Source organism: Seriola dumerili, unplaced genomic scaffold (genome assembly GCF_002260705.1).
Source record: "Seriola dumerili isolate Sdu_G_001 unplaced genomic scaffold, Sdu_1.0 BDQW01000052.1, whole genome shotgun sequence".
NCBI lineage: Eukaryota > Metazoa > Chordata > Actinopteri > Carangiformes > Carangidae > Seriola > Seriola dumerili.
In genome coordinates this window covers 12557869-12583165 of record NW_019174307.1, presented here as the reverse complement: position 1 = coordinate 12583165, position 25297 = coordinate 12557869, and the positions used below count along the sequence as shown (strand labels likewise).

Here is a 25297-nt window from a genome sequence, read left to right as displayed (position 1 = left end):
ATCACATTTTTCCTTTCAGATCAGTCCTGTGGAAGATGGCATGAAGAGCGTTCTTCCAGACTCGCTTCACATCTTTAATGCTATCAGTGGCACGCCAACCAGTGCCACCATCCAGGGCATCCCCAGCTCGTCCTCTGTGGTATGATGCTAACCTGGGTTCACCTTGACCTCAGCAACCCCCACCCCCCCTCCCCACCCCCAATACTCGCCAAGCAGGCATGCCAGTGAAGCCATATTGTCTCTTCTAAACCGAATCCTGCTTCTCTTCTGTCAGCTCAAAGGGAAACTGACAAAAACACAGACAAGTCTGACCACCTCTGACCCTTCTCAGTGGACCATGACCAAGGCAATGGACCTTTCTATCATATATAGTAGGCATGGTAACTGTGCTGGGTGTGGCCAATTAAATTTTCCTGTGAGATTACTGAGGTGAGGCCCTGAGAGCTGAGGGGTCCGTCAATGAGAGATGACAGGACACAGACCCTGCTTCACGGCCAGACATAATGTGTGATGAGACAAACCTGCCTCCACCTTACCTGTTTCTACCTGAAAAGACTGGGACGTTTTTTTTCCATGGAGACATTCCTGTTGGGACCTTTATTATGCATGTCGTTACAATACACCCACAGCCCATTTGTGTTCATTTTGAAAATGTTTCACATTATGTTTTTTATGTACAGTATTCCACTTTTATAAGCCACTGTATTGATGTCTTGATGAACAGTATATGCTGCATACATCGACGCTCACCTCCCTGTACATGAAGTTATATTTCTACAAAAATGCAAATTTGCAAAAGGGCCTCCTATGTTAGCATTCAACCTTAAATCACTTCAATGTCTTAGAGCCGAAGAGTTTTTAAATATTTAAAGCCATTGCATACAAAAAATATATTCCAAGTTGTTTATTAATGTATATAAAGGAGTGTGTGCAATATTTGCAAAGTATCTTGCTGTGTGGGGCTTATACACTGTAAAGAAATGTTCACCTTCTTGCCAAAGCGATGAGGTGTGGAACCAAACACTACGCCTACTGTGGGAGGAATATGAAGCTTTTACCATTTTAGTGTTGATTGAAATGTTCAAGAAATTGTTTTATATTTGGGCAGCGATGGGTTTTTTTATTTTTATTTAACACAAATTCACTGTCCTGCTGTAAACAGAGATGTTCCCTTATGCTTTTCTTTTAAATAAAATGCACTCATTTCTCTGCACTTGTACTCATGAGTCCTTATTCATTTACTCTTTTATTAATGTTTGTTCTTGTGTTCACTCTTACATTTGCAGTTGTAAAGTTCTAGGGAATTAATACCTTTTATGAGTTTTCAGGGGCTGAGCATATTGGACTTCCTATCTTCTATATCTCATGTTCCCACCCACCATAAAAGCAACACTGTCAGCAGTGTGAAAGACAGATCAAGGGCTAATAAGAAGCAATATTACATGACACACTCCCACTGTCACTGGTGAACAGGGAAGGATAAATTATCAACTGCTCCCTGGAAGAATCTCAAAGGAATATCCAACTACAGTGGAAAGCAGGCAGCAACGTCACTAAGACATCATGACAGGTGAGTTTTAGTGCGTTTTCATTCAAATCCACAAAAAGTAAATATATATGTAGACACCAGTTGCACACTCTTACTTGCCGCTGTGCTGTCTCTTTACTCCAAACTGGAAAGTTGGGGTGGAGGGAGGAAAGAACAAGAGAAAAATACAACTTGGAAGAAGTTGCAGCATTTGTCTCTTTTCATGGAAAAGGGATGGTTGTTTAAACTAGCTTCATCTTGTGCACAGATAAGGAGGATCCCAAGAAAGGGAAGGAGAAGAGAGGAACGGTAAAGTACTTCATTTATTTAATTTATTGAATGTTTGTGTAGTTTATGTTTTTAATTGTTCAGTGAGACTAAATGATAATCCATAGGAACAAAGTAACCGCTCTCTCAATATTCCATTCGCTTTAATGCTGCTATAAGTTCCTGAATACCAAGCACCACTTAAGTACAGTTTGGAGGTAGGCTACTTGTGTTTTACGTGAGTAATTCCATATATTCCATGCTTTACTTTTTATGACATTTATCTTACAATTATAGTTACTGGTTACTTTTCAGACTATGAATTAACTTACACAAAAATATGAAAAAAAAATGTTTTAAGAAATGGGTTTCACCTTGACCATGGACAATAAAATAAAGTACTGCTTACATTTTAGTCAATCAACAAGAATGATCCAATAATATGATATAACATGGCAGGGACCATTAAGCACTATTGGAACTTTTTCCTTTGATAAATATAGTCACTTGTTGAAAGTAACCAAGTAAATTTACTCAGGTACTGTACTTAAATACAAGTTTGAGTTAACTGTACAATACTTGAGTATTTTCGATTTTTATACTTATATTCAACTGCATTTCAGAGGGGAGTATTGTACTTTTTACTGCACTGTAATTATTTGATAACTTGAGACACTACTTATTTTTTAGATTCGGATTAATAAGGAAAAATACAATCAACAAATAATTATGATGTAATATTAGTAGAATATATAAAGTTATCAAAATTTGTTCCACCTTCACCAGCGGCAGCATTTAAGTGATGCACATGTTAATGCATCACCAATTATCATTGATTAATATATATACATTATTCTGAAATGGGCCATTCTGCAGGATGAATCATTTTAATTCTGGTATTTTAAGTATATTTTGATGCTTTTACTTAAGTCAGATTTTGAATGCAAGATTTTTACTTTTTTTTATAGTGTGGTATTTACACTTTTACTTCAGTAAATGATCTAAATACTTCATCCAGCGCTGCTAAACACCATGCTGCTGTTTGTTTTGTCCATCAGAGCAAAGAGGTGTGTGGCTACCCACTCAGCATCTTCTTCATCGTTGTGAACGAGTTCTGTGAGAGGTTCTCATACTATGGAATGCGAGGTGAGAATATTTAGTACCAGATTGCAAACCACCTGATTACTTTTGTAACCATAATGAGGAAACTCTCCCAACCGTCCTTAAACCATCCTTTTCCCTGCCTGTCCACAGCTGTGCTTGTGCTGTACTTCAAGTACTTCTTGCGTTGGGACGATGACTTGGCCACTTCCATCTACCACACCTTTGTGGCTCTGTGCTACCTCACCCCTATCCTCGGAGCCATTGTGGCTGACTCCTGGCTGGGAAAGTTTAAGTAAGCAACTGTCTCAGGTTCTTTTGATATATGCATAGAGGTTAGAATTATTTACATAGGTATGCAAGTTGTTTTAGAGGATAACTTTATCACATTTGTGGAAGTATACTACACAATTGTGTGTGTTCACTGTTATACAAACAACTACAGCAGAAAAATATGCATACAGTAAACATTTAATTAAAAAGGGTTAAGGTTGTGTTGTACTGATACCTTTATTTAAGTAATGGATTTAAGTACTTCTTCCACCATTGCTCATCTCTTTTCCTCTCTCTCCCTCAGGACTATCATCTACTTGTCCATTGTCTATGCAATTGGCCAGGTTGCAATGGCTGTCAGCGCAATCCATGACATCACTGACACGGACAGAGATGGCACACCAGACAACATGACCTTTCATGTGTGAGTTTCTACTCTACTCCAGAAATAATTGAGTCAAAATCCAGGACACAGCATTTGAGCAGGCAGTTTTCATCACATATTTTGAACTCCTTGCTCATGCACGTGTTCTTCTTCACATTCAGTGTGTTGTCCATGGTGGGTCTCTTCCTCATCGCCCTCGGCACAGGTGGCATCAAACCTTGTGTGGCTGCCTTCGGTGGAGACCAGTTTAGTGACCACCAGGTTAGAAGATTGCCTCTCTTCTGCTCCTATCTTAGGAATCTTCTCCTGTAATGTTTAACATTGACCATGACGTTGAATGTGTAATTGCAACATCCACTATCAAAATATAGGCACTAAACACTAATATTATAAAAGGTCTAAAGCCATGGTAGTGGCTCTTTGAGACTGCACTCAGGCACAGCTGGACTTTGAGCTTAATGCTCAAAAACATCAGCATGCTAACAAGATCACAATGACAGTGCTAGGATTCTGGTGTTTAGCAGGTATAATATTTAGCATGTTTGCTATCTTAGTTTAACTTGTTAGTGTGCAAACATTTGCTAATTTATCCTCTGGGAACCATGGATACCTGAACCAAATTCCATGACAATTCATCCAATAGTTGTAGAGATATTTCAAAGTGATGGACTAAATGACAAACCGACTTTGCTATCCCTTGAGCCATGTTGCTTACGAGACGGAAGTCACTAAACTATATTTCTCTGTGCAGGACAGGCAAAGGAGAACTTTCTTCTCTGTATTCTACCTGTGCATCAATGGTGGGAGTCTCCTATCAACCATCATCACTCCAATCCTCAGAGGTAGAAATGAGTAGGACCTAAAGTTTATGACAAACAGTGCCATACTTCATTCATATGTGTGCATGTTGTGCATGATAATCATTAACAAAAGTCCTTAAATATGAGATTATTTTAACATGTAGTTGAATGACAATTGTTTGTCTCCATCTGCAGCTCAAGATTGTGGCATCCACAGTCAGCAGAAGTGTTATTCTCTGGCCTTCGGTGTCCCTGCAGCACTAATGCTGGTTGCCCTTGGTATGTTTAAACATATTTGGAGACTGCAATTCTATGAATAAAGCAGAAATTTAAAGGTTTGGTACATAATATATACTGTATATTGATACTGATGTTTTGCCTGTGATGCCCCTAACAGTGGTGTTTATCGTCGGGAGTGGTATGTACTACAAAGCTGAACCACAGGGAAACATCATGCTGGATGTGTGTAAATGCATTGGGGTGAGTGTGGTTTAGACCATTTGCATCAACACATTTTGCATTAACGTGTGCCAACAGCGGTTATAGGTGTCTCTAAAAACATCTCTCTCTCTCACTTTGCTCTTCTCTCAATCAGTTTGCCATTAAAAACCGCTACAGGCACAGAAGCAATCAATACCCAAAGAGGCAGCACTGGATGGACTGGGCTGAGGAAAAATATGATGTACGTTTCACTTTATTTAATTCTTTAAAGTGTCTAACATGCTGTTTCTTCAGTAAAGTAATGGCTTGTTTTTCTGTGATGTAGAAACTCCTCATTGCTCAAATCAAAATGGTGCTGAAGGTCCTCTTTTTATACATCCCACTGCCGATGTTTTGGACACTATTTGACCAAAAGGTACCTTAAAGTTATGTTACATTATAATTGGCAGCATCATTGTTAGGTGTGGAAACTGTGCTAAATTTTGCATTTGTCTTAAAGGGCTCTAGATGGACTCTGCAAGCTACCACCATGAATGGATACTTTGTAAGTTTGGTGATGAAACCAATATAAACATATATTTACCTAATTCCAGCAATGTGGTTATGTTCTAATGACTTCTTTGTGTCTGCAGGGGAGCCTTGTTATACAGCCTGATCAGATGCAGGTAAGTTAAAAGAATCTTTATCATGTTAGCTTGAACTGATGTGATGCACTGTATTTGAGAAAATTCTCACCGTGCACTTTATGTTTCTGAAAAGACTGTCAACCCCATCCTGATCTTGACTCTGGTGCCTATCATGGACAGCGTAATCTACCCTCTGATCAACAAATGTGGCCTGAACTTCACGTAAGTATTCCTAAAACTATATCTGTCGGTCCTTTATAGGATGATTAAATAACTCCATAGGATTATTCAATAACATTTACTTAACATTTAGTTAGTAAGTGTGTTGGTTACCTTTGGAAAGAGCAAGACCAACTGTTTCCCTGTTTTTCAGTCTTTGTGTTAAGTTGAGCTAATCAGCTGCTAGCTGTAACTTCATATTTAGCGTACAGCCTGGAGAGAGGTACTGCTCTTTTCATATAATTTGCAGAAGAAAGTAAATAAGTGGATTTTCCAAAATGTCAAACTAGTACTCAACAATGGAGGACAGTATGAGTGAAAAAGCAGTGTCATCAGACTGACTGATATATTTCTCAGCATCTGAATACAAGGCCAGACTGAATCAGGCCCACAGCAATCATGTCAATGTTGAAAATGCTGGTATTACAGTGATGGAAATTCTTATTCCTGTATTAACATTAAGACATTTACTGCTGTAATTTCTTTCAATTGATATAAAAAATAGTAACAGAACTTTATGTTAATTCAACAGACCTCTGAAAAGAATGACAGTGGGGATGCTTCTGGCAGCTATAGCTTTTGTCTGTGCTGCTCTGGTTCAGATTGAAATTGATGTAAGTAGAAAACAATTATTGTGTTCATCTTCTTATATACTGTAAAATACAAATCAGCTTAGAGATTTATTTATTTCAAGTTCTCATTTTTACTTTTTTTTTTTAAATCTAATTTTCAGAAAACATTGCCCACCTTCCCATCAACATCCCAGAGTCAGCTGAAACTACTTAACATGGGCAGTGAGACAGTCACAATTAAGATGCCTGGCAATGATCCACTGAATCTTACTGCAGCTCAGGTATGTTCTCTCATCAATAAACATAACACCAAAGTTTGAAATTTTGTAAAAAAAAACATTTGCACGCAAACCAAAACCCCACTGTCAATGTACACATATCCTGACCCCAATGTCTACACAGTTTCAACGATTTCTTTGTTTTGCAGGCCAGTAATGAATACTTCACATTTGAAGCAGGACAAATCAACATTTCAGTTGGACACCCAGAAGTGAGGAATACTATTTCTTTGGCCAAGGGACAGAGACAAACACTTCTCATTCCTTTGACCATCACTGACGAATGGCTGATGGTGAGTGAGACGCACAAAATAATGAAAATATAGACACACAATATCTTTTACTGGTTTAATTAACCAAAATCCATTGTCTTATTTCTTCAGACTGATGATATAACTTCCAAGCCACAAGAAGGCAACAATGCAATCCGGTAAGTTGAATTAAAACTGTTACAAATATACAATTGATTGATCAGTTGACCAACAGAAAATGAATTATTGACTATTGAGATGATCAAATTTCTGTCCGTAATGTTTTTGTTCAATATGTAACAATTTTAGATTCGTAAATGGAATGAAAACAGCAGTGAACGTATCAATACCTGCAGCCAACTTTGGACTAATTGAGCCGTTTTCTTATTCCAACTACTCCCTGATAAAAAATGGAAAGTAAGGATTTTTCATCTTATCTGATTCCCTTTTTTTATTCCAAAATAATTATAGTTTTTTTGCAAATAAAAATACAGTTTATTAAACAGATTTTATTTTCAAATGATCAGGGTCACGTTCACACTATGGAGTGGGTCACAGTCATGTGAATACAGCACGGACTTTGGATTTGGAAGTTCATATACTTTCTTTATTCCCAGCACTTTGGTCTTTGGGCCAAATGTAAGTGTCACATTTATTTCAAATATCATGAATTTCAGAATAGATTGTATATTCTATTAATTTATTTGTGAATATACTGAGAAAAGTTAAATTAGGTCTAACTATATGTATGAATAGTCTGTAATGTTTTTTTCTTTCATCTGGGATATTTCTGACAACTCACATTTGATCCAAGTGAAAAAAAAGCTAATGCTTTAAGTATAAGGATGGTGATGTTCTATATTTTTCCTATTGTGTTATTAATTGATCCTATGATCAAGTATTGTTTGTACAACCAGAGCCTTTTATATCTTATTCCATCTGACAAGCTGGTCTGACGAAGCATACAGGCAACTTTATGCATGTTTTTGTGCTCTGGTAACTATTATGATTTCTATTATGATTATTTCTGTTTTTTATTTTAGTGTCAGGAGTCTATCACTGCTGCAGAAGACATCAAGCCCAATTCAGTTCACATGGCCCTCCAGATCCCACAGTACTTCTTTATAACTGCTGGTGAAGTGATGTTTTCTGTTACTGGTTTGGAGTTCTCCTACTCTCAGGTAAATTTGTTAGAACATCCTCCACTCATGTATTACATTACTGTACCTTCATCCAAGAAAGTATAGGACACATTGATTAGAATATTTAATTTCCTTTGTCCAAAAACTATATAATAGTTCTGTTTAATGTTCTTTGTTTATGGCTTTTTGTTCATTTTATGCTCTTTTGTTTCTTCAAGGCTCCCAGTAACATGAAAGCAGTGCTGCAAGCCGGCTGGTTGTTTACTGTTGCTATTGGCAACTTCATTGTACTGATTGTGGCTGAGCTTGCAAAGCTTCCCAAACAGGTAAAAAAAAAAGTACTCCCACTAATTAAACTCAAAACAACTAATCCTCTGTGACTAAAAGTGATTAAATATTTCTAGTGGACATGTCAGACATACTTGTATTTCAGTGTCATGTAATGACAGTAAAATATGATGATGCATTAATACCATATTTGTCCCTCTATCTCTCACCTCCTCTTTCAAAGTGGGCAGAATATGTCCTCTTTGCCTCTCTCCTGGTTGCAGTGTGTTTCATCTTCTCCATTATGGCCTATTTCTACACCTACATTGACCCTGCAGAAATTGAGGCCCAGTTCAAGAAGAATGTAAATGAAGATGATGAGGACAATAAACACAAACTACAGAAGACAGAGGTTGAGATGAACAAGAGAGACTCAATTAAATGTCATGATGAAGATGATAAAGACAAACAGACCAAAATGTGAACAGTATAAAAAAGCAAGTTAGATATCCGAATTGGTTTTCTATACAAAGTTTGACATCAACATGTGAGGAAGAATGTACAGTAATTCTGCCAGTATTGTGTGTGTGTGTGTGTGTGTGTGTGTGTGTGTATGTGTGCGCAAGTGCGTATGTATGTGTGCGTGTGTGTGTGTGTATGTGTGCGCATGTGCGTATGTATGTGTGCGTGTGTGTGTGTGTACACATATGTGTGTATTTGTGTGTGTGTGTTTTAAATATTTTATATTTTAATGGTAAAATAACTATTGTGAACAAAGAACCCTAAGCTCTTTAACATTATATTCAGTATAACAAATTAATTTAATATAGGCTAAAATATTACAACAACAGCAGATAAATTGCTCTTTTATATTTATGTATAAGTTATGTTCAGGTAAACAATATCAATAAATTTTTGTTGTGTTTTATCATTTCAAATGCTATTTTGAAGTCTTGGACCAAAAACCATTGAGGATGTAATTGTCATTCTTAGCAATCTCTAAGCCTGATATCATCTCTTTAGCTTATAAACGTCTGGGCCATATAAAACTGAATAGTGTTGTTTTTTGCAATAAATGTGTTTGGCTAGTACTGGATAAAAAAACAGTGGTTTCCCTGTGGGGGTCAGCAATGCATACCTTCCATCCAGGCTGTTCCAGAAGATGTGAGCTCCTAAACTGGCAACTGGCTACTGGCTAAAAATAGATTTTTGTAGCTCTTTCAACTGCATGTTCCAATCTGTGGATAGAGTTTACTCAATAAACATTATTGTAAAAAAATGTATTATCAATTTAACAATGTACATGTGATACTAAATTACAAAAAAAATATATTAATATGTGAGAAAAATTGAGTTTATTGCAAACAGTGCCTACTCGTTCACAGGTCATACATAAACCAATAAAATAAAATACCCCAGTGAAAGTGCAAGGAATGTCAGCTTTGGTTTTGTTACAATATCTGCTTAAGTATGGCCATGGTGATTCTTCCTCAGGCGGAGATTAGGCAGATTTATCCATGATGACATTGTAGCTGTGTGACCACAGAGCAACGCCCTTGGCTACACATGCACTATACTAAGGTCAAGTGTGTGGTGTGGACTGCCTGACAAATGCATTGCCTGGACATGTCTTCACAGTGGTCAGGATGTAAGACAGAGAAGCAATGGTAAAATCAATGTCACAAAATTGTCATATTACAATATGGCATGAAAACAAAAAACGGCATAGTATATTAAGGAATAAAATGTCATAAAAACTTCATAGTATAATAAGGCATAAAAACATCATAAAATGTCATAGTATAGTAAGTCTTCATTCAATGGGACAATAACATACGCAAAGCGTTAACAGCGTTTAAGCAGCATCGGCTAATGAAGAATGAGCTCACAAACGTCAACATACATTTGCACTAGTACAAGTAGGACAATGAAGTTAGACATTAACCCCCAAGCTAGCATTTTTCATTAAACAACGTGAACTGCAGAAGAAATGTAGTTAATGCACGGACCCTTGACACCTCTACATCAGACCACATGTGAAGCACCTGTGTGAACGCCCGCCCCGCCCCCCCCCCCTTCAGTGACGTGTGTTGGTTTACGAATGACGGTATGTGTACGGTCTCCTCCGATTGGGCCCCCGGAAAATGAAAATGACATTAACCAAGATGGCGCCGGGCGACAGAGAAAAGTGATGAGAGAATAGAACAACAAGCGATACAACTATATAACAGTGTGCATCTATTTACCTTGTGCGACTATTTCAGACCAAACGTCTACCTTACCATCGGGAAACTGCCAACCACCTGCTGAGAGACCGCATCCGGAGATATAATTATTCAGCTAACTGTTTGCTAACTAGCTGCTAAAGTAGCTAGCCCAGCTAACCTTAGCTAACTGCGGAAGGCGAGTGTGGAGAGGGCAGGCAGCTCGAAGTACAAGCCGACAAGTCAAGCTAGTTTCTTTTAAAACCAAGCGACATCTCCGTTTGATACATTAACCAGCTTGCAATACGGATCAGATCATCCAAGCAAACGGTCTGTGAGGAAACTAACGTAGGACCTCTGATAAGGCAAGCAGAAAAGACGAGGAAAGGCGTCATCTTTGCCGATTTGACGCCATGGCTCACTCTCCTATTCAGAGTGGACTGCCGGGGATTCAGGTAAATATTTTATTTTATCACATTAAAAGCTAACTTTCAGAGGCAAGTTCATTTGGGTAAAAGTGACCGACAGTTTACTTCACGTTTCCTCTAATCTTTAGCATGGAAGTTGAAGTATCTGCCCCTAAATAACTTTATCTACCGTTACAGGAACACTGTATCAACATCATGTTTACCACTATCAACCTTTGCTTTATAGTAATATATGCACTTACTTACCAAAGTCCAGAATGACTGTATACCATCTGATTTATCAATTATCTATTATCAAATGTAAAGTTACTAAATAAAATGCTATGAAATCATAAATATGCTCTGTATTCTGTTGACTGAGCGTACTCCCAATTTATAAACATCCATGCATCCATTATTGGGGAAAAGTACCCATTACAGTTTTTTTGTATCAAAGTTGATGTATCCACGTTACTGTGTTGTGTGACCAACCCTGCAAAAGATATTCAATTTATTGTAATTTAAAACAAGGAAAAGCAGCAAATTCGAAGAGAGGATGGAAACATCAAACATATACGCTTGAAAAATAACAATTTTCTTTTTTCTCTCTGATCAACCAGTTGATTAATTGACCTATGTGAATTCACTGATTGCTTCAGCTTTAATCATTTCTGAGACCTGAACTGATGCTCCACGTGCAGTATACTGTGTGTTTTACTTCCTTCAGTTGGTGATATATCATGTCATGAGCCCTGGTTATCATTTGTAATATAGTACACCTATTCAGTTTGATTAGGGTTGCAGCTAAGCTTATCTTTTTAATGTTGATAAATTTGGCAATTATTTTGTCGATTACTCAGTTATTTATTTGGTACATTAAGAGTTATAGTGAAGCCCAATGTGTTGTCAATTAACAGCTGCAACTGCAACCACTGATGTATTATCTCAGGATAAACACTACAGCAGCATATGGGGGTCCTAAAACAATCAATATTGATTAATGTGGCAGTTTTATAGGTCTATAAAAGTAAAAAAAATAGTGAATCCCCATCATAAAAAGATCATGTCTTTTTAAATTATTAATTTTGTCAAGACAATCCGGAAAAATTTTCAATTTACAGTTTTATGAAATTAAGAAATGCAGCGAGTCTTCAGATTTCAGAAGCTTGGACCAGAGCATGTTTGGAATTTATGCTCATTAAATTAATCATATCATTAATTGATTTTGACATAGTTGTAATTTAATAATATTTCAATCCACTAATCAATGAATCAATTGGTTCAGTTCAGCACTAATGTTATCATATTGGTTTTTCTCTCCCATCAACACCGAAGAATCTTAAAATATTCAGTTAACTGTCACAAGAAAATAGTTGCTGATTTAATATTCTTCCGATTGACTAATTGATTAATTGGCTTGTGGTTTCAGCTTTAGTTTTGACCCAGACATTAGTTCAAAAATGTTTAGCAATTCAGTATACTTGCATTTTTATGGCCTGCTAAAGGTATAATAGCTTGAAGAATGTTTGTTTTTTTATTTTATTTGTTTATTTGTTTGTTTTTGATTGTTTTTTTTTTGTTTTCTTTTCTGGATAGTCTTATGTTAAACTTTAACTATTTTTGATTTGAACCAGCCACTAGCTTGCAGTCAGCACGTGCCCTGGTTGAAGAGTATGTATAAAGTAGGCCACATTACAGTCCATAAAAGACAACCTCCTCGGGTGACATAACCAAGAGATGCATGAATATTCCATTGATAGCACACAATATAGCTATTTTTCTTGAATTATGAATTCTTTATTAACCCATGCACAGACTAATACAGGTTGAGAGGGGAAACAGTAGATCTGGACCCACAGGTTACCATGCAGAGGGGTGTTAGCAGTTGGAGAACTGGCAGTGAGCCTTCAACCCTGAGGGTGTGGTGCGTGGATGACACTAGACTACACAGTTGTGTAGCGCAGATGGGAGAGCATCAAACACATGCTTTTAGAGCGAGGTTCGGGGAGCTTTAGTTGTCGGAGTAAACCTGCTGACTGTGTATATGGCAAGTACATTCCCATCATGTGTAGTCTGTGGTCACAGTGCCCTTGTTGTTTTTCCCATTGTTTTTACAGAGGTCAGCCTCGACATTATAATTTTCACCTGGATGACTGACCACACCAGTGTTATGATAGTATTTTGGTTGTGTTGTTTCTACTCTGCTTTATTCTGCACCGCTCTGCCTCTTTGTCTTTGATGTAAAGTCCCTTTGCTATCAAATTCAGCAGCCAGTTTTTCAGAGTACAGCTGCTCATCACAGCTGCTCATCTCCCCTTCCATATTGGTTTGACCACCATGCATTAGCGCTTTTACAGGAAACTATTCTCTGGAGGGACTCTAAAGCAATATACTGCATGAGCCAACAGATCATCCTTCTAGGGCAGGGTTACCTGGTAAATTAAGCATCAGACTTAATTGCATTTTAATTTTTCTGATTAATTTAAAAATATACATACTTTAATAAACAATGCAACCTTTTCCAGTATAGACTTATTTTTGTACTACTTTTATCATGGAAAATATGGCAGTACAAACACTGCTCAGGCAGTTTAGGCAAATGATTGCAATGCATGAAGGGAAATTAAAGTGGCCAACTTGAAGACCATTACTCCCTCTCTGGTGCTCCATGGGGAAATAAGCCATTTAGTTCAGTCAATCAGTCAGGGTGTAGTCCTTGAGTCCCTGTTTAGCCTTTATGGGAGAGGTCATTAAGCCTTAGTTACGTCTATGTTACACTGTCTCATGATTTAATTGTTACTCAAAGCCACACAGTTTAGTGTGAAAGGATTAAAACGTTAGGCTGCTTGTTTGTTTGTTTGTCAACAAAGGATAAATGAAAATCTTGGATTAGATGAAGTTCTGAGTTGTTTGTTGCTGTTGTAAATTTTGGTTTTGAATTTCACATATTGCTTGAGTTTAGATAATCAGAAGTTGATAAAAAAAAAAAGATTGTTTTTGGCTTTTGAGCAATGTTATTTTTTCTTAATATACCACTCTTGGTTATTGCAGATAAACAGGAGAGGACACATAACATCTAGCCTAAGCAGCTGAGCTGTATAAAGCAAAGTAGATATATCCCAAGATGATATTCAAGATCATTATCACAACCAATCAAGGCACATTGTAACTGATCAGCATTGACTTTACTAAAACCAATCATTCCTTATTTTTATTGTTTTAATTTATCCCACACTGAACAGTGGTTATGCAAGATGCTCAGTTTAACTTGTATTAATATACTATATTGTGAGAGAGTGAAGCGTGAGGTGGTTCAAACAGAAATTTCAACTAGCAGTTGCAGTTTTGATGGTAATATCACACATTGACATTTGCATTTTGTCCATGCTGGAATGAAGAGAGATTTGTCTCAACCCTGTCCAAACAGACTTCTTTCTCCGCAGACACTACAAAACACTGAAGGGAAACCATAAAAATGTGAGGCAGGCTATTTTCTCTTTTCCATTGGTTTTCACATAAAGAGCAGTTTATTAGTCATGGTTAGAACTATTCAGCCCATGAAAACAGTTGTATAAAGTCTTCTGTGGCTGTGGTGGAGTTTTCTGAAGTGTGAGAAAATAACCCTGATGATATCACCAAGGTTTATTTCAGCTTGGGCTATGAGTCTATGCATTTATGACAGAAAACCTACATTACAAACTAAGGGAATGTAGTTCCAAAGACTATCATTTACCATGCAGTGATGGAGTGGAGCTAGGATAAGGACTTGATTAATTGAGTAGTCGATCAGCAGAAAACTAAGTGGAAACATTTTTTTAAATCAATTAATCTTTTAAGTAAATTTATAAAAATGTAAAATGTAATCTCTTCTTCCAGCCTCTCAAATATGAGAATAGGCTGCAATTCTTTGTCATATAAGATAGTAAATTGAATATCAAGTTTTAGACTGTTGGTTGGACAAAACAGAGTTTCATCCTCTTCTCTGTCCCATTCCGTCACACAGTCACACTCTCTCTCTCACCTGATAGGAGCTCTACCCAGATCTTCTCTTTGTTCATATTATGTTGTATGTATGTTGACAGACAGTGTTAGCAGAGGCAGAACTATGCTTTGTGGTCAAGATTTAAAATTCCTTCCTTCTGTTCATTAACAGTTCTTAAATCAGTTCTACTTGGGACTCATATGTAGAGCTGTGTGCCTCTGTTATGACTGTTTGACTACCTATTATTTATCTCTTGTGCTTTTAAGTTAAATGTGGTTTTGTATGTGTGCAACTGAATTTAGCCTGTTAGTTTCCTGTGGTTCTACGTTATTTTAAATGCACTCTGTTCTCTCTCTCTCCATCCATCTCTCTGTCACACAGAATTTCAGAGCTGACCCAGAGGAGCTTTTTACCAAGCTGGAGAGAATAGGAAAAGGCTCTTTTGGTGAAGTTTTTAAAGGCATCGACAATCGGACTCAGAAAGTTGTGGCTATTAAAATTATTGATCTGGAGGAAGCGGAGGATGAAATAGAGGACATTCAACAAGAAATCACAGTTCTCAGCCAGTGTGACAGTCCATTTATCACCAAATATTTTGGATCCTATCTTAAGGTAAGCTTGAACCTTGTGAATAGTCCATGCTTGAGTACATATGTAAGTAGTGTGTTCCTGCAAGCGTGTGCATTGAGTGCAATGTAGGTCAATAAATAATGCATATGGGCAATGGAACAAGTATCGCCTGTGTAATATGGCACAGATTGCCGTAGAACAACCAAAATGGGTTAACATTGCAGACGTGTGAGTATTTGGACATTGCCAATGTTTTGTTCCTTTTGCTCTGTACTCCAGAAGATTGGATTTGAAATAAAAGAATGACTAGGAGGTCCATGTGCTGACATTTAGCTTTAATATCAGGGTGTTCACATGCATATATGGTGTAGGAATTCTAGCCCCTTTTATGCATAGAAACGTGCAGCATGACCATTATAAGGGTGCAGCTCCTGCGATATTCATCTGCTGTGAATGTAAACTTTAAAAACCCCCACAACCTGCTCTGTATATAACCCAAGCCAGCCTAGGACAAAAAATAAGGCATTTTGGTCATCTGTGAGAGCTGTATTGACAGCACCACTCAGCTGCAAAACAAAATTTGTAACTATAGTAGATTTTCACCCTACATGTGATGGTGCTTAGAGTGCCTCTCGCAGCATTTACGATGGTACTTAGCAGCAGTAAGGAGAGACGTGGTGGTCCATTAGCTCAAGTTATGCTGCTGACTGAAAGAAAGAATTAAAGCTTATTTGTGCTGTGTGTATGTATGTATTTACATGTGTGTATTAAAAAAAAATGTAATACACATTGGTAGTTGTCGAGTTTGTACTAGAGTTTTTTAAAATAGATTTTGTGTCGATTTAGCTTAGTTTTTTTCTTTTCTGGTCAGCAACCATTGATCATGTTAATGGGAGTTTCATTCATTCCAAACAAACCACTGGTACTGCTGCTGGAAACAGAAAATGCATCAGTAAGTGAGTGCTAGAGGATTTCTACCAGACAGGACCTATTCAACAGTTTGTATTGAATGTATTGTTTGTACATTAATGGGTACATTGCAAGCGGAACCTGCTAACAGCTGATTTGGCGTACTTTTATTGGTGCCAGTTTGATGAAATATTACGAATATAGGCTTATGTTGTAGCCTATAACGCACCTCATTGAATCCATAGGAACATTATACATCACCCAATGTATTTTGCGGACTGTAGTTCCAAAGCTTAGTGCATTAGTATCCCCCAAATAGATGTAAGAGAAAGAATAATCATCAGAGTGACAAAATCCATTAATATTAACATACATTTTTACTAAAGCCAACCACCTGATTGTTTGTTAGCATAAATCATCGTCATACAAACTCTTTACATTTTGTAACATACGCTAACTATGAAACAAAATGTTAAGAATAAATGTGTATAGATTTTGTTTTGATACCAGTGCTCTGTCTTGTATTGTACCGCAAAAGAAATTTTAAAGTAATCAAAAAGTGGGAATGAAGAGAAGTTACTTAGCTTAAAGGAACAACTGCTGTTGTATGAGCAACAGCTGCAGCGGAGACAGAGACAGAAGTTTGACATCTTAAGGAGACTGTGCACTTGGAAGTCGCAGCACACAAGTTTATGGCAAATTCACCAATCTGGAGTTGTAGTGACACTCTGGCTGAACTACTTTCACAGATAATATTTCGTTTATTCATCTGAAAATATTGCACTTGTGCAGGAAACAGGTGTTAGCCAAGGCTTCTGAGCACAATTGACTTAGACAGCTGAAAAATATTTGGTGTTTCAGACAAGTACAGGATTCACTACAACCAAAGTCAGTCTGTAGAAAAGGTGTGTCGTTATTTTTTAAACGTCTTTTTCAATAATGTATGATCACATATTTTGAGGATGTTACAACAGTACACTGTCTACTGATAATCTGACTTTTATTTATCTGGAATGTCCTTTTTTTTGGTTAGAGACTGAATATATAATATTGTTTTTACCTCTGTTTTCCTTCAAAAAATTTGGCAGTGATAGTTTGTTTTGTCATTAGATTGAATTCTAACAAATCTGCTTTGATTATTAAATATAATTACATGTGTCTGATTGTTGAGTAGTAGTCTCAGTTGCTAGAGAAGTCATCCTGTGAAATAATAAAAAAAAAATGTAATGAGTAGAATATTTAATTATTAATCATGGGAGTGTCAGTCGATGATTAGATAATTATGTCAGTTATGTCACAGATCAATAGTAAACTGACTCCTTTTTTTTCTTATGTAAGCTGTTTCTCTAACAGACTCAACTCAACACGCAGTACATTAGCCTGGCCTATTGCATTTAATAAAATTAGTTAAACCAAAAATAGAAATATTTATCATAATCTTTTCCTCATGTCAGCAGTGAAGTTTCATTTATAGTTATTTTGTCTTATTTTTATACACGTAGACAAAGAGAGTGTAAACTGTTAATCTGTTGTAATACCTACTGAATCTATGAACACTGTCTAGACTGACTAGCTGACTTTCTTTCAGGGTACAAAGTTATGGATTATTATGGAATATTTGGGTGGAGGATCAGCCCTTGATTTGGTAAGTCTATATCAGAATATATTAAATGACTAATTTCAAGATAACTTTGACTGTTTAATTTGTAGACCATTATTATTGTTTTATAATGTGAAAACACAATATAAAATCTGTGCAGTCTTTCAAAGTCACCTTTTATCCTCAAATTTATCCTCTGTTCTAGTTGGAACCAGGTGCGCTGGATGAAACACAGATTGCCACAATCCTGAGAGAGATCCTCAAAGGCCTTGAGTATCTGCACTCTGAAAAGAAAATCCACAGAGATATCAAAGGTAAGATTAGTACATGCCGTCACCTTGTTTTAAGCACAGGCTTGTAAATAGTTTTATTGTGCACTGACATCAGTGTTTTGTTTTCTAAAAGAAAGTAAATTCCACAACTCAGAGGACCTGTGATTATTTAGATCATAGTAAACTTTTCTTTTCAGTGGACTGTCTGTAATCAGATGCAAACACAAGTCAGATCACTTTAATTTGTCCACATTTCACTCCTTTGTGTAATTTATGTGTGTAAATGTTGCAATGTGTGATCTGTTTCTCTTTTAAAGTATCAAAAATAACCTTGGGTTATAGAGGAGGCCATTTTAATTGTTGACACTCATAATACTGAAGCTGTATGTTGCTGTGGTGAGCACAGTGCAGACAGGAGCTTTATACAGCAGTCTTTTTCTTTTGTGTTTATTAGTTCCTGTAGAAAGACGAGTGTAAGTCTACTGATCAGAGTTGTCTTGCCACTGTCCTTGTCGTGGATCTTTATGATGCAAATGAAAACACTTAAAAAGCTTTTTGAAACCTGATTAATGATTTACATGGGGAAATAATCAGGTTTTTCATTCAGATCTTCAATTTTAGAAACACATTTACTGCCAAAAGCTGGGAACAACCATATTACTGAAGTGGCTGAGACATGTCATTGTCTGTATCTTTGTAAAATTCTGAATGTTCATTTGAGCACTTAATGTTCTCAAAAACTCTCTTACTTTCAGCTGCCAACGTGTTGCTGTCAGAACAAGGAGATGTAAAGCTGGCAGACTTTGGAGTGGCCGGCCAGTTGACAGACACACAGATAAAAAGGAACACATTTGTTGGAACACCTTTCTGGATGGCACCTGAAGTCATAAAGCAATCTGCCTATGATTCAAAGGTCAGTATTGTCCCTACGTCTCCTATTATTACAGTCAAGTTTAGTGCTAGAAAATAATTTATTGTTGATGTGCTGTGCGACAAAGGCATTACACTAAAGTGTTTGAGGCTGACAGCTGGATCACTTTGTGGTCAGCGTGGTTTGAAAAGGTTACTGTCAGTTTACCACATCGCCTGGCTTGGACTGAACACAGTGGAGTGGTGGGAGCTTCTCTGTTGGGATATTTGACCTGTAGGCCAGCGTGGCTCCAGCCACACTAATACAAAGAGAAAAAGGACAAAGAGTCCAGTGACAGTGCACAGAGGAAAATATAACAGCCACACAGTCAGACTGTTACGTCCCATTGAGACCAGCATATTGAGGTGTGTCAACCCTGTTCTGGTGTCCCTTGGGACTTGATTAGAGAAATTTAAATGAAAATTTAATGTTTCTGATGTATAAAATCATTTTACAGACAGAGTGAGAGGGAGTTGCTGATGCAGAAAGAATATGTGAAACTGAAATCACTTAATTTTGTTACCATGTAGTGTCATTCCTTGGTTTGGTTTTGGTTCCAAACAGAAAAGTTTTGTGTGAAATTGCTCCTAAATGATCTGTACCTTTTTGTCTTTCTTTCAGTGCTCTGTTGACTACTGTGTGCTTGTTTTTGTCACAAAACCTTTTAAGATGGGTTGTCTAGATCAGAAATGACTGTGTACGTATTTGTGAACGTATTTGTGTAAACCACAAAATGAGTCAGTGCAGCTTGTCAACATAACCACTATGTCACTGTCTTGTCAGTTGCCTCAGATACACTCGAGCAGTATAAGTCAGCCAGTTTAAATGTCATTTCACACAGCATTGTGTCAGAGCACGTATTTGTGGATAAGTATGTTAGATTCTGTTCCTTTTGATTAAAAGCATCTTTCTTTTGCTTTCATTTATGTCCACTTCTTATTTCCTCTAATTTATTTTGTTTTATAGGCAGACATCTGGTCATTAGGAATAACAGCAATAGAGCTGGCTAAAGGAGAGCCCCCACATTCTGAGCTTCATCCTATGAAGGTTTTATTCCTCATCCCAAAGAACAACCCCCCAACACTGGAAGGAAACTACAGTAAACCACTTAAAGAATTTGTTGAAGCCTGTTTAAATAAGGAGCCCAGTTTTGTAAGTTTAAAGGACTCTTGTTCATACCATTATGAGTAATAAAGTGCACTGTACATAAAGAAAGAAAACTATGATTTTAATGTTTACTGTTACGTTTGTGTTGTGTGTTTTCCTTAGAGGCCAACTGCCAAAGAACTGTTAAAACATAAGTACATTGTAAGGCATGCCAAAAAGACATCCTATCTGACAGAGCTGATCGACAGATATAAGAGGTGGAAATCGGAGCAATCTCGGGATGAGTCCAATTCTGATGACTCTGATGAGTAAGTTGTCTGCACCATCATCATCCAGTTCAGTGAGACTCAAGACAGGGCAAATTCACACCCTGAAGGAAAATCTAGCAACTCTGCAGACATTGATGAAATTCCTAAAATCATGTGTCACTGTAGGGAGCCAGATGACCAAGCGTCTGGAGGCAATGACGCCGGTAATGATCCCTGGATTTTCAACACCATCAGAGAGAAGGACCTGAAAAAGATTCAGAATGGGGCAGCACAGCCCGCTGAGCTTGAAAGGAAACAGGTTAGACCATACACTATTGTAGAAGGAAAAAAAAAATTAGTAGTTGAGCATCTCTTGTTGGCAAGACCAACAGGTTTTCTGTGTTGGAGGTCTTTCAGATTTCCCTTTTCACCTTAAAATCATGTTTTTTTCAGGTGCAGGAGAGTCCAAAGAGGCCTTTGTCACAAAGCTTATCATCAATCTTTTCTCCATTGTTTTCTGAGGTAATTGCATTACTAAATTTCCCAAATTCTTAAAAAATCTTAATCACTGCATGGATAATTTAAAACAAAACTGTCAAAGTAAATGTAGTGTGATGTAATGTATTTTAATGTAAAGTACTTTGCTGGTCAGCCAGAATTAAATCTGTCTTGTTTTTTTTCATAGTACTCCACAAATATAATATTTAGGCAAATCATTGCATTACAATGTTATCTAAAAGCTGTCATGGTTACAGCTGAAAGAAAAGGGAGAGACAAGTAATGGCAAGCCAGAGGTTGCAGAGGAGCTACGGGACGCCATTTTCCTGGCAGAAGAAACACACCCAGGCATCTGTGATTCCCTGGTGGCTGAACTAGTGCAGAGACTTCAGAGGTAATTGAAGTTCATATTTTTACATCCCATTAAACAGTTAAAATTTAGTTCTTGGAGAGGAATCATGAAATTGTATCATTATTTCCAAAAGGTCATTCCCATTTAAATAAGTTGTTAAGGCGAGGCAGAGGGATCATAAACCAGTGGACTTAGTTATGGAGAGAAAAGCTCTGCAATTTAAATGGACTAGACTGTAGATTGCAGGATTGTACAAACATTTGTGATGAATGTATTGGTGTAGTCACGTACACTGGTCAGCATGAGTTTTTATAGGCATTTTTCTAGAACTTTCAAGCGCCCATTTAATGGGATCTTCAAGGCCATCAAAGGATGGCACTGTCCATCTGACAGTCTGTTGGTCCATCAGTCCACCACTTTAGTCCACAGTTAAAGTCAGAGGATCACCAAAGTGAGCAATTTATCCTGAGGGGACATGAACGTCTGAACCAGATTTCATGGTAATCTGTCCAATAGCTGTTGAGACATTTTATTCAGAACCACAAATGTGAATTTTATGGTGGTGCTAGTGGAAAAGTCAGAGAATCACTAAAGTCAGTAGTGTTCCTTGTCTGGGAACCATGAATGTCTGGACAACATTTCATGGCAATCCGTGCGGTAGGTTTTGAGATACTTCAGTTTGGACGTGGTGGTAGAGCCATGTCACCAGTGTGGCTAAAAAGTTATACAGATATTCATGGCCCATAAAGGATAAACTTTTAATAACTTATGACCCCATGACATTTTGTGTAGTGCCACCAGCTGGTCAAACTTTCTACTTTTCAAACACTTCATAACAAGCAGTTCATCACACTATACCTCAAAACCAAGTTGTCAACATACTAAATGTTAGAATGTTAACTGTAAGCGTGCTAGTATGCTTTCAGTTGGCTTTCAGTTGAAAGGACAGCTAAGGCTAGCCGACTACAGCTCAGATTGATCACGTTTTAGTCAGGTCTGATCATGTAGACCTGAGCCTGACAAACTGTGTCTGTCAAGTTCTTAAAATAAAAGGGCGCTGCACAGAAGGTAAACATCCTGCCTCCCTCAGGACAATCTTAATATGTTTTCCCCCAGTAATAGCAAGGATAGGAATAGTGAAGTTTAAGTATTACAGTCACTGGTGTGACCACAGATGTTTAGTGTTGTTTTAACCTGTGGCCTATTCAGTAGGTAAATATTAACTTTTTTCTGTTTGTCAGGTTTTCTGTGCCACATGCAGCTGCCACTCAGTGAGAGGAGCTACACCCACTTCTGCTCTAATTTTCCACCCTGGTGGCAGCAGTCAGATCTTTTCCTCTGACCTCCACAGCCAGGATGAAGTCTCCCAGGAAGGTCTCCATCACTCATTTGCTTGAGGCAAATCCTGGCCTACTTAATGTCTTTTTCTACGCTAATACACCACCAGAGGCTCCTATTCAGGGCAGTCAGTGGCCAGCCAGTCAGCTGCCTCCATGACTGCCACCTGCTGTAAGATGTCCCTTCTCAATACCTCCCTCACGATGGTTTTATTTTAAGGGTGGTGTTAGCTATCTTTTCTGCAAGGACTCTTGAGTTTTTGGTTTTGGTGAGTTTGTGGCTTTTTCACAAAGGTTTACGCTCAGCATCCTTTTGGAGAAAGTTCCTTGCTTAATTAATTGTGTGCATGTGTGTGTGGCTGTGCGAGATATCCTGTGAAACGTGCGGTGAAGAGTGACGAGTGGGTTGAAGCATCTATTGAAAACTCAGGTATCCTGCTTTAAGTGGATTGGGTCCTCTGGGAGATGGAGAGAGCTCTATAGGGTGGTTGTACAGACTTGTAAATAAGCTAATTTCTACAGATTCATGAAAAAATAATGGAGCGTTTGTAATGGAACCACTGTGTACAAATGGCCAAATGCAAACTGTAGATAATGGTTGTGAGGTAAATATTTTGAGAGACTAAAATGGCCATAAATGAGATTGCCTTGCCTTTGTACTTGTTCTTTTTGTGTATTGATCTTTGATTTCTCTAGTTGTAAAACTCTTTAAGTACTCATCCAGTGAATGAAAATGGCTGCCCTCTATCATGTTTTACTATTGATTTATTATATATTTTCTTAATTCTCTTTCATCTTTTTGGTTTCACACTCTATGCTATGGCTGTAATAATGTTGGAGAATGTAAAAAAAAAAAAAAAAGAAAAAGAAAAAAGTGGCTGGATCATTCAAGCCCCGACCAGTTTTAAACACTGGATGCTCTGTTTGCAGCCCTGATTCCACAAGGCCTCGAGTTGTGTCGGATTGTTGGACTTTGCCTCATTCCCTTTTTTCCGTGCGTGTTTGAATGATCAGACAAACTGAGGTTTCGTCCATTCATTCCATTAACAGAGCAGTGCCATTATCTAGTTTATAAATCGGCGGACTCTGTTAGTCTTCCTAGGAGCTGCAGTGGTACTATATATCTCCTCAGCGTATCGACAGCTTTAATTTCACTTCGAGTATAAATGCCTTTTACTATAAACAAAGTAGCCATAAAACAGTAGCACGAGACTTACAGTATTTTGCAGGTATGCATTATACTATCAAGGATGAAAAAGTCCACTTGAAGTCTCATAGCTTGGACTCTGGAGTTGGTCATGCAGTGTAAGATTTCCCTGGCTGTATCTTTCCATTTGGACTTGTGAGATGTTTTTCAGTTGTACATTAAATGCATATAGACATAGACTTCTCACACAGTAGATGTACATATTAACATAAAGCCAGGAGGTGTTTAGAGACCAGAGGCACTGCTACTACTTCTGACTGTAGTTTAAAAGGAATGTGCATGAAAAGTATAAACAGTATAAAGCCTATTGGTTGGCCTGAGCAGTATGCGTTGTAGCATACTTATACAGGAATGGAGGAATGTTGGTTCCTGAACAGAGTTGAAGCAGCCTTAGAGTATTTGTGATGAATGGGATGAATAGTATCAGCTTTAAAATGTTAGCTCAGATGTTTTTGTTATGATTTCCTCTTTTTTTTTCCCCCCTCTGGCATTAAAATGCATATGCAGCAATACTTCTAAAGACAAATGAGAAAAGATCAAAAACATTTCAAAAACTCATTTTACTTCTCAGAAGAGAGATAAAGCTTATGGGGTCAGATGATATATTCTTTTTTGTCACAGGGCAATACATGGCACAGGGGAAGTTAAAGGAGCAGTTTGACATTTTGGGACATACATTTATTCACTGTCTTGCTGAGAGTTAGATGAGAAGATTAATACCAAGTGGGAGATATCGTAGCTGTCAGAAATTCACGATTACAAGTTGACGGCTAAGATGAAAATTTTTTCCAGCTGAGCTGCTCGTAACTAATGTTTAAATGACATGACATGAGCGCAGTATTAGGCTTCAGTCTGCAATAGGTTTGTGGTTTCTTGGCCGGGACCAGTAACCTCTCATAGTTTCTGCCGGTTTCTGCCAACTACTCAAAGACTAGAAATAGGTGCTGGTAGGTGCAGTTTGTTGCTGTTGGACAGAGCCAGGCTAGCTGTTTCCACCTGTTTCTGGTCTTTGTGCTAAGCTAACTGGCTGCTGGCTGTAGATTCGATCTTCTCATCTGCCTCCCAGCAAAAAAAAGTTTTTCCTAAAATATCAAACTATTTTTTTAACTCTTTAATTTTTATCATTTACCAGAACATTTCTTTCCAGTTTGTCTCCATGTACATTTGAAGTTTTCTTTCCTGCTCGCTAATTATGGTGAAATACACAGCAGGATGAGTAAAAGTCAAATGAGTAGAAACCAAATCAAGAAAAGGTACCAGACTCAATCATTTCCATACTCATCCTATATTTTCCTTTGTGTTTTTATGCTTTGCTGTGAAAAATAACTCTTCTTCTCTTGCTCTTCTTTCAAATCTCTCTTGTGAAATGTGCCATGTAAGCCCCCTCCCCAAACAGAGACACAAATTCAATACAATTTGCACCTTGTACATGGTCAAATATGACCCTATCTTTTTATGTGTTGCACTTTGTAGAATTCTTTTGCTTTTTAAAAAATGGTACTTAACAAGGCCACAGTATTAAGTTGCAGTTATAGCCAGTTCGA

The 25297-nt window shown here is 37.5% G+C and overlaps 2 protein-coding genes across 2 annotated transcripts; both read left to right on the top strand.

The window, feature by feature from the left end:
* Positions 1-1488: 1488 nt before the first annotated feature.
* Positions 1489-8634, top strand: LOC111218306 (solute carrier family 15 member 1-like). Its single transcript, XM_022740554.1, has 23 exons — positions 1489-1570; positions 1797-1837; positions 2854-2941; positions 3050-3191; positions 3474-3593; positions 3716-3815; positions 4306-4396; positions 4550-4633; positions 4752-4834; positions 4950-5036; positions 5121-5210; positions 5295-5339; positions 5428-5460; positions 5555-5643; positions 6173-6254; positions 6374-6493; positions 6640-6783; positions 6874-6920; positions 7051-7158; positions 7269-7380; positions 7785-7922; positions 8102-8209; positions 8395-8634. Exons 1-23 carry the CDS (start codon positions 1564-1566, stop codon positions 8632-8634), a joined length of 2199 nt encoding a protein of 732 aa, XP_022596275.1. The 5' UTR covers positions 1489-1563.
* Positions 8635-10316: 1682 nt separating this feature from the next.
* Positions 10317-23293, top strand: LOC111218315 (serine/threonine-protein kinase 24-like). The gene is made up of 11 exons (XM_022740566.1): positions 10317-10809; positions 15125-15355; positions 17811-17867; positions 18028-18136; positions 18850-19007; positions 19971-20156; positions 20274-20419; positions 20546-20678; positions 20813-20881; positions 21115-21251; positions 22451-23293. The coding sequence occupies exons 1-11, from the start codon at positions 10768-10770 to the stop codon at positions 22482-22484; spliced, it is 1302 nt and encodes a 433-aa protein (XP_022596287.1). The 5' UTR covers positions 10317-10767; the 3' UTR covers positions 22485-23293.
* The last annotated feature ends 2004 nt before the right edge of the window (positions 23294-25297 follow it).

Bases quoted from the DNA above. Each gene is read 5' to 3' on its own strand.
- LOC111218315 (XM_022740566.1), top strand. From the start codon at position 10,768: ATGGCTCACTCTCCTATTCAGAGTGGACTGCCGGGGATTCAG. The intron at 10,810-15,124 runs GTAAATATTTTA...TCTGTCACACAG, and splicing joins GTGGACTGCCGGGGATTCAG to AATTTCAGAGCTGACCCAGA. The intron at 19,008-19,970 runs GTCAGTATTGTC...TTTGTTTTATAG, and splicing joins AATCTGCCTATGATTCAAAG to GCAGACATCTGGTCATTAGG.
- LOC111218306 (XM_022740554.1), top strand. The intron at 3,192-3,473 runs GTAAGCAACTGT...TCTCTCCCTCAG, and splicing joins TCCTGGCTGGGAAAGTTTAA to GACTATCATCTACTTGTCCA. The intron at 5,340-5,427 runs GTAAGTTTGGTG...TTGTGTCTGCAG, and splicing joins CCACCATGAATGGATACTTT to GGGAGCCTTGTTATACAGCC.